The sequence below is a fragment of the Sinocyclocheilus grahami genome, unplaced genomic scaffold (genome assembly GCF_001515645.1).
Source record: "Sinocyclocheilus grahami isolate Dianchi unplaced genomic scaffold, SAMN03320097.WGS_v1.1 scaffold190.1, whole genome shotgun sequence".
Classification (NCBI taxonomy): Eukaryota; Metazoa; Chordata; class Actinopteri; order Cypriniformes; family Cyprinidae; genus Sinocyclocheilus; species Sinocyclocheilus grahami.
In genome coordinates this window covers 787576-797810 of record NW_015505369.1, presented here as the reverse complement: position 1 = coordinate 797810, position 10235 = coordinate 787576, and the positions used below count along the sequence as shown (strand labels likewise).

Genomic DNA, 10235 nt, shown 5'->3' with positions numbered 1-10235 from the left:
CTCTCTCTCTCTCTCTCCCTCTCTCTCTCTCTCTCTCTCTCTCTCTCTCTCTCTCTCTCTCTCGCACATACACACACACACACACACAAACACACACACACACACACACACACACTGTCTCAAACAGCTAATTAGAGAATGGGATAAGTGATTATCAGGCACGTGGCAGGGATTGTGAACCTCCCTGTGGATTACACACCGTACTAGACAACAGACAACTTTCATCCATGATTGAAACTTTGCCTGCTCTTCCTTACTATGGCATGCAATCAAAGAAACATTCTCATTCGACCTGCGCTGGCTGTCTGTCACCAACACCAAAAAATAATACAGGAAGATATACTTCAGAGTGTCCATGGGATCTGATGTCTGCTTGAAAATAAAGAAAATATTCAAATTTTGATTAGCAATACTTGGTCAGAATCTAGTCTCAAGCAATAATTATATTCTAACGTTCAAAAGTTTATCAAATATATAGTAAAAGCAGTAATATTATGAAATATGATTACAATTAAAAATGGCTGTTTTCTATTTAAATATATTTTAAAATGTAATTTATTCCTGAGATGGCAAAGCTGAATTTTCATTCTAACATGCTGAATTGGTGTTTAAGAAATATTGTATATATATGTATAATATATGCTTATTAGTATTTTTCAGGATTCTTTGATGAATGGAAAGTTCAAAAGAACAGCATTTATTTGAAATAGAGTTTTTTATAACATTATAAAAGTCTTTATTGTCACTTTTGATCAATTTAATGCATCCTAGCTGAATAAAAGTATTAATTTCATTAAAAAAAGTCCCAAACTTTTGAACGGTATATATATATATATATATTTATTTCTTGCATAACGTAACAATAATAATAATATTACAGGGAAAAACAATTATATTAATTACTTATTATTATTTATATAAATGTGTATATATATATATAAATCTCTGGGACATCTAGAAGCATCGCAGTGTAGATTTTATTCTTCGAAAGTATGTGAGAGCAGGAGCATTTACATTTGATATTATTTTCCCAGCCCAAAAATATTTACTTCACATTTTGTTTTTAGCTCAGAAAACTCTGCGTTGAATATAAGTCTAACTCTTTAATTGGGCTTTCCTACAAACAAAGACCTATCAATTGATTTTGTCTGATAAGAAATGAAGCTGATTCTGATCCCCACTCCTTCACTCACCCAGCATGCCCTTGTCAGCATTAGACAGGCACATGTCCTTCTCAGCACTGGGCAGGGCGAAACTCACTACGAAGCACTCCACCCCATCAGCCATCAGGGCCAGACCCAGCACCGTGAAGAGGGTCCACTGGAAGCGGCCGTGACCGCAGTCTTCCATGATGGACTCGTATTGCTCAGGCAACGTTTCCTCCTCGACCTCAGCTGCCATCCTGGCCTTCATGCGGGCCTCCCTTCGGGCGGCTCTCCGTGCCTCCTTGACCTCGTCCGGATGAGGGATGCCTTGGTATTCGCCCTCGTACATCTGCTCATCTTCATCATGCCCCTCTGTGTCATCACTAGCAGCATCTTCCTCCTCCTGAGGAGGGTAGTCTGTCTGATAGGGGTAAGTGTACTCTCCTCCTCCATATGTGGGATACGTTTCTCCCTGCTGGTTTATATTGTTTTGGTAAGAGTCATCCATTTTGGCTTGAATTTGTTATTTTCTTGACGACAAAAATAGTCTTTGGTGATAGTTCCAAATCCAAAAAAGGTCTTAAAATATAAATTGCACCTGATTTAAATTAAGGCCTCAGTATTTATGACAAATTAGTTAGTTCCCCTTGATTGGTCCTACACAAGGCCACATGCTGAACCTGAAAGAAAAAGAACATTAGTTAGAAAAAGTTAACAAGTTTGGGGAAAAAATAAGTTCATAAACGTTATGACCCACCTCAGGGTAGATTATACATTTAATTTTACATGAATGAAAACCAGGCTGTGAGACATAATGTAGTCCATTCAACGGGATGCTAGGTTTGGAAAAAACAAATGCAATTCCATTGACAAATACATTTTTAAAAATCTCGCGAAACTTGTTTACACACAAACTTGTATTGACTTTTTCTTTTTGCGTGTGTGTTTGATTCACTAAAAGAGCCTTAGTCGCGCTGTATGTTTGATTCTCTGAAAAGAACCGACTCGTTAATAGTCATTCGTTCTGTAATCGAATTTTACTGGTCATGAAGGAGTAAACTCTTTCTGTACTGTATACTGTATACACCTTTACACCTATACACCTATACGCCGCGGCAGGGAAATAATGAGAAGAATAAAAAAAAGTGGAAAATTAGAGTATTGTCCATTTATTTTATGATTGCATTTATACAAAACTATTTTGGAGTGATTTGGCTTTTTTTTTAAAGGGGTCATATGATGCGATTTCAAGTTTTCCTTTCTCTTTGGAGTGTTACAAGCTGATTGTGCATAGATAAGATCCCTGAAGTTGCAAAGACTAAAGTCTCAAAACCAAAGAGATATTCTTTATCAAAGTTAAGACTCTGCCACGCCCCCCTAAAACGGCTCGTTCTAACACACCCCCACATATCTACCTCACTATGTGGAAATGTTTGCATAATGCCGCCCAAATGTGCACGCAAAGAAAGAAGGCGTGGTTTCAGTAACCGCAGTTAGTGTTGAAGCAGCATGTCAGGGAGACGCTGTGTGTTTCTAGGCGAAAGCAAAAGCACTTTGTGACGAGTAGTGCAGGTGTCGCTCATTATCAATTACTCCACCGGCCTCGCTCCGTTCCGACGGCTCTCGCCCCCACCCTCTCGTCACACACTTTATTTGGCCATTTCCGACGAGTACTTGCGGTGTTCGGCCAATCACAATGCACTGGGTCAGTTGGCCAATCAGAGCAGACTGCGCTTGTCAGAAGGAGGGACTTTGTAGAAAACGAAGCGTTTGAGAGGCATATAGGCATATAGGACCTACAATAATGTACAGTATTTGAAAAAGAATGTGTTTTTTGAACATTAAAGCATGTCAACATATTCTGTTACACCAAATACACAAAATAATGATCTTTAAAAAAGCATCATATGACCCCTTTAAAGATTGAATTGTAACAAAAAAAAAAGAGGCCTTTTATGAGTAGGCCTATACTGCTGACTTCAAAATTTGGTATATTGCTGTGCTTCTCAAAGTCTGGACCCGCCTCCATTTCGTATTTCAAGAGCACTAATTATTTCCTACTTTGATAAACGCATGTTAAACTTGTAAATCATTTGTTGAGTTTTTTAATTGGAGATGGACCGAAATGAAAGCGAAGGCGAGATATTGAAACTTTTCCTTCATGACATTTGTTGTCATGACATCCAGTGAGCGTATGACGTTTGACATAATCGGGCGATATTTCACCGCTAATATGGGTAATTTTTATTTATGTTATCACTTAGATTATGGCCATTTGACTTATAGAAGTGTCCAGTGTTTCACATACATTGAGTTATTTGGGTAACACTTTACTTGAAGGGGTGTGCATAAGACTGACATGACACCTTCATTATCATGACATGACACATATGAAGGAGGTTTTATGCATGTTTATGACAACTGTCATTAAGTGTCATTCGCTAAGTTATGTCATTTTTAATGCAAATAATAAAACATCTCAAACAATGTCATCTTTGCATTAAAAATTACGTAACTGAGTGAATGACACTTAATGACAGTTGTCATAAACATGCATAAAAAAACCTTCATATTCATGACATGTGTCATGTCATGATTATGAAGGTGTCATGTCAGTCTTATGCACACCCCTTCAAGTAAAGTGTAACCGTTATTTGCAGTATAGCATCACATAAGGGAATTAGGCAGTGGCCCCAAAGTATTTAGACATTTAAGTGACACTTAAAAAGAATGTAATTAGACAACAAAATACACACACTTAAGTAAACCTACTTGTCATCGAACTATTTGATCAAAACGTTTTAAATAGTGAATATACTATTTAATGAAGACCATTAGTTGGACCATTTTAATTTTTTTTAACAGTGTAGATAGTGTAAAGAATTGGGCACTTTATGGTTGTAAAACACTGACCAAATACGTTCAGGTGCCATTTTGCAAACATATATGCATTGAGGTGTATGTGCTGTCAATAACTTTTTAAATGTTTACAAACAATGGTTACATTCAGCACAAGACAATAATCCCACACTCTCATTGGTCAAGACCGGACCTCATTATAACCCCTCTACTTATCCAGCCCAAGCCATTTGAGTTGACCACGCCAGAGACAAGACATCCTGCTCATTGCATGCCTGAAATCAAAGTATTTTATATTGAACAGTTTTGCGCACCTGATGAATAACTGTCATGATGACAAAATGTGTCTGCTTTTATGGCAATGCACACTTTCATGTGTGTCTATTTAGCAATGGATCAAGACATTGACAACATCAAAATGTCTAAGCACTATAAAGACAGACTGCTTTTCTTGTGCCCTGACATATGCCGTATTTTCTCCCGCTTTCCAAGTTAGAGCTATGATTTAATCCAGCTCAAAAACAGATGGATTTTATTCATTCCCAGAAGGCCAGATTAAATTTGGAGGGTGATGAACATGTCTCCTGATGAAATAATCAAATGTTTGAAGTATAAGAGCAAAACAGATCTATTGATTTTACTGGTTTGCAAAGAAAACACTTTTTTCAACACTTAAAAAAACAACCCATTCCCAGTCGTCCCTTGCCCAAACATTAAAAGCAGTAGAAAATTGATTACTGAGAGGATACATCTACATTCGCTGAGTATCCTCAGCTCAAAAACAGATGGATTTTATTCATTCCCAGAAGGCCAGATTAAATTTGGAGGGTGATGAACATGTCTCCTGATGAAATAATCAAATGTTTGAAGTATAACAGCAAAACAGATCTATTGATTTTACTGGTTTGCAAAGAAAACACTTTTTTCAACACTTAAAAAAACAACCCATTCCCAGTCGTCCCTTGCCCAAACATTAAAAGCAGTAGAAAAGTGATTACTGAGAGGATACATCTACATTCCCTGAGTATCCCGTCTCAACCTGGTCATAGTGATCTGACGGCCCCAGATGGGCATTACGTAACTTTAGACTTGCACTGTGACAAAATAAGCGAAAACAAACCTAGCGAATGAATGCAGTTAGGTCTGTAGGGACTGTTAAGGGATTAGATCATAATATTAATCCATTTACAATGTTCTGAATGCCATCTGTATTTAAAACTAGTATGTCCTGGCACACTATCATATATATATTGAATGTACATTCAAATCTCATGTAGTTTACATTTTAAATTTCAATTAAAATAGTAATCATAATAAATAATGACAATAATTTATGAATGAATAATAATAATAATCATCATTTATTTGTTTACATTTTAAATTGCATTTAAAACATTAACCAACATTACTATATCTAACATCTGAAAGCTAAACTGCAATCAATAATTAAGTGTTTACACAATCTTCCCACTAAGTTAATTTGTGACATTCTCTCCTATCCATAGATGGCTGAAAGTGCACATGGTGTGGGCGGGTCTTTAGTGATGTCACAAGGAGGAGACGCTACCTAATAGAGGGCAAGTCTGAAGGGCATGTTTGCTTAAGCATGTCACCTGTTGCCTCTGGACAATGGCAGTCACCTTTAACCCTGTGTCAACATACTTTATTCAGATATACTTGGGCGTTTGAATTGTTTGTTGTCATAATCTGACATTGATGTTAAATAAAATATTTTAATATTTTTAAAATTTGCAACATTTCAGTCAGAAACTTCCTCAGGCATAGTACAAAAGAAAAAAACTGTATGTTTGGATTTTACAAGTTTTTTTTTTTTAAAGACTAATTATTATAATATATAATGGTATATCAGACTGCAATTTGTCGTAAAGCTAAATGTAAGAAAAAAACATGCTTGACATCTTTCAATAGCTATTTCATTTTAGAGCTATTGTCATTTTACAATTGCGATCTCATTGGAGGACAGATGGGAGCAAAAATGTCAATGGCTAAAAGTCAATAAACAATCTGTTGTACACAATGAAAGGCAATGTGTCATAGCTCTTTGCATCAGATTTATAGATCTGCAAAATACTAGCATGCAACAGTCACTTTCAAACTCTAATTCAAATCTCTGCTTATGGTTTTCATTTTACTGTTGTGATCCAAACAGATGTATAGTCAAATATTGTGATCTTGTAGGACTACTGACATTTAAAGTTGAATGTGAAGCATTCGCCAAATGCAGGCATTATTTAAAAGCACATGCTTTGAAAGCAGTTTTAAAATGGCTTACAATCCAAATGAAATGACATGAACTTACCAGAATTATTATTCCTTTATGTTTGATGGCGTTCAACATCAATCCAAAGGAAAAGTCCTGGCAGAGTTTCAGAAGGCAAGCCCTACATGTCACCTTAACAGGAAGCTGTTGGGCAGACCAGAGGATTATGGGTCGACCTCATGATCAGCACCTCCGGCTCATCCAGATGGATTCTCCCTAAACTGGATGCTGCCAGACCAAATGGTAGAATCCAGTTTAAAGAACACATGCTGGACCGAAGCAGATGTTATAGCATGTTTTGGGGTGGAGAATACCGTCAAATCATGTATGCTAAAGATATTACCTCACATGCTTATGCCATTGATGCTACGCTATAAATAATCACAGAGAAGTTATTGAATGAGAAAATATAACCTGAACATGTTTTGACTTATTCATTCAGATACAGCACAGACTATAGCCTTTGAATGGCCAAATGTATAATTTAGCTTTCACAGCCCCCACAGTGCAAGCAAACATTTTTTCAAAACTCTTATTAACATGCTCTTTCAGGACACGGACGATTGCTGACATCACTTCCTTCTCAGACTGACATCAGTGACATATTATGGGTTAATTAGCTAAAGTAAAAAGTCCTTTTCCACCCAGTTTTGTATGGCCTGCTCCGGGACACTATTATAGAGGGTAGATGTCTTGCATGCAGTAAAGCTGCCTAATCCCACAGCCAGTAATTCTGCTGCAAAGAGGATTAGCTCCACCCCAACAGAACCATTGGCTATTTTTAGATCACATATTCCATGTGTTTTCTCCGCTTGCTCCGCCTCTTTACTTTCCCCTCCCACCAATTCATCTAAACTTCCTAAGTGGGCAGTTTATCTACAGTAAGACCAGCTTTACCTCCACAAACCCTCAGTTTAACACAGTTGTTCTCAAACCTCGTCAAATGGCAGACCACTTAATACTCCACATTTTAATTAATCCATAATTTTGCTAGTTTGATTTTATGTCATTGAATATAACCAAACTTTTTAGTTAATTGAATTACATTTTTGAATCATATGTATTAAGGGCTCCACTAATCCCTATTATTCCAATGTAATTTAATTGTTATTAATTTCATTTTTGAATCACAGGTAGGACAATTAAAGGTTCCACTAATGAATCCCTTAGGTGGGTTTGGGTGCCCACATTTCATTTATTTATTTTTGAATTATTATTATTATCATTCATTTACATTTTTTTTTTTCTAACATTTTGCCAGAGTAGGCCTACATTTAACAGGGATCAGCTGTCTGTAAATGATAATGTAAGGAAGTAGGGGGAAATATATTTAATTGAATGACAGTATTTGACTGTTTGTGTTGGTGTCATGCTCGGTCAGTCTTCTTCTGTCGGTCTTGTTTTCCAGAGGCCAGAGGTCTGGAACAGAGGAACAGAGGTGGGAAGGAAAGACGGTAAAGGTCAAAACCAAAGTGACCCGAATCAAAACCATCAGAGCTGATTGGAGCATGACCGCCAGACTTGCAAGCCTCAATACATAATAAGTGATGATTTCTTTAGATAGGCTAATTCTTGCTTCATGATAAATAATCTCAGTTATGTAAAGGTTTCACTACCGTACACTGAGATTCCACTGACTGACATTCTTAGTTTGTATCTGGTCTACAGAGAAATAAAGCTTTTTGAAATTGACTTTATCCTCAAATTTACTCCACAGGGAAAGAGAAAGTCGCCATCTAGTGTTTCTTTGTAGAAAGACAATGGGATGGGATATAATGGCTTACTGTTTATTGAATATTTTGCAGTTTGCATGCATTTTAATACATATATTATAATTTAAAATTATATATAAGTAGAATTGACAAGGCCTGGCAAATATATATATATATAACTAACTAACTATATACTCTAACTCTAGCACTCTCTATTCTAATTCTATTCTTAAAAAAAAACACTTGTCCCTTTTAGACTTGCACTCTATTCATTTGCTGCTTGTTTTCTTAAAAAAACCTAACACTAGCTTTCTAATCTTTTTGTGTTCTATTTGCTTTCTTTTCATTTATTATACAATTAACAAAACCAAAGAAGGCCTCTAACACTAGCTTGCTGTATTCTTTTTCTATTCTATCTGTTTTCTTTTTATATATTATATTATTTAAAAAAAACCTTGCTATGTGTACTGCCTTAAGCTAACTGAGACTTGTTATAGCACTTGCTTATCATTGCTCTTGATGATTTCTTTAGATAGGCTAATTCTTGCTTCATGATAAATAATCTCAGTTATGTAAAGGTTTCACTACCGTACACTGAGATTCCACTGACTGACATTCTTAGTTTGTATCTGGTCTACAGAGAAATAAAGCTTTTTGAAATTGACTTTATCCTCAAATTTACTCCACAGGGAAAGAGAAAGTCGCCATCTAGTGTTTCTTTGTAGAAAGACAATGGGATGGGATATAATGGCTTACTGTTTATTGAATATTTTGCAGTTTGCATGCATTTTAATACATATATTATAATTTAAAATTATATATAAGTAGAATTGACAAGGCCTGGCAAATATATATATATATAACTAACTAACTATATACTCTAACTCTAGCACTCTCTATTCTAATTCTATTCTTAAAAAAAAACACTTGTCCCTTTTAGACTTGCACTCTATTCATTTGCTGCTTGTTTTCTTAAAAAAACCTAACACTAGCTTTCTAATCTTTTTGTGTTCTATTTGCTTTCTTTTCATTTATTATACAATTAACAAAACCAAAGAAGGCCTCTAACACTAGCTTGCTGTATTCTTTTTCTATTCTATCTGTTTTCTTTTTATATATTATATTATTTAAAAAAAACCTTGCTATGTGTACTGCCTTAAGCTAACTGAGACTTGTTATAGCACTTGCTTATCATTGCTCTTTTGTTGATTTTGATTGCTTCCATTGTCCTCATTTGTAAGTCACTTTGGATAAAAGCGTCTGCTAAATGACTAAATGTAAATTTATATATATATATATATTTTTTTTTTTTTGCTATTTGATATATATATATATATATACAAACTCTAAAACTATATATATATATATATATATATATATATAGATAGATTTAGAGTTTTCTTTTTTTTAAAGAAATAAAAAACTTGTATTCAGAAAGGATTAAAAGTAAAGACATTTATAATGTTACAAAAAATTATATTTGAAATCAATGCTGTTCTTTCTATTCATTAAAGAATCTTGAATTGCTAAAAGAATTGATAATAATAAGAAATGTTTCTCAAGCAGCAAATCAGCAGGATCATGTGACACTGAAGACCAGATTAATGATGTTGAAAAATCATTCAGCCATCATTAAAATAAATTAACATTTTAAAGTCTATTCAAATAGAAAATAGTTATTTTAAATTGTAATAATATTTCACAATAGTATTGTTTTTACTGTATTTTTGATCAAAGAAATGCAGCCTTCTTTCAAAATCATGAAACATCTTCCCAGCCCCAAACATTTGAATGGTAGTGTATTTGGGATAAATAAATCAATAATAAATAAATAAAGTTCACACATTTAAACATGGTCAGAAACATTAAAGCATTATTTTCAGAACAGAGGAATATCACACAATATTGGTATTGAGCAAAATTAAATAAATAAATAAAATATAAATAAAAATTAAATGAGCATTATACTTACTATTCAGAGATAGCTCTATCAAAGAAAATAAATATATTAAATAATATTAAAATAAGTTCAATATACTACTTACAGTATCATTATTATATCAGTAATGAGTGAAGGGGACAAAATGGCACGGTTTCCTAAAAAATGCTTTTCTACAGCTTACATTAAATCTATTTAGCGTTTAAATATTAGGAAGCCTTTTAATTATTTATAACCATAAAAGTCTTTTTAAATCTTCAATAGTAGCAATACAGTCCATATTTGAATGCATAATGAAG

General features: G+C 34.5%; 1 protein-coding gene across 1 annotated transcript in view; it reads right to left on the bottom strand.

Annotated features, from left to right (window-relative positions):
* LOC107594733 (synaptic vesicle glycoprotein 2B-like) overlaps nucleotides 1–6445 on the bottom strand; it is a 15196-nt gene extending 8751 nt beyond the window's left edge. Inside the window, exons 1-2 of the mRNA XM_016284900.1 lie at nucleotides 6325–6445; nucleotides 1194–1825 (exon numbers count right to left, since the gene is read on the bottom strand). Coding sequence (XP_016140386.1) covers nucleotides 1194–1653 — 460 coding nt within the window. The 5' untranslated portion in view covers nucleotides 1654–1825; nucleotides 6325–6445. The remainder of the gene's footprint in view (nucleotides 1–1193; nucleotides 1826–6324) is intronic.
* Nucleotides 6446–10235: the final 3790 nt, after the last annotated feature.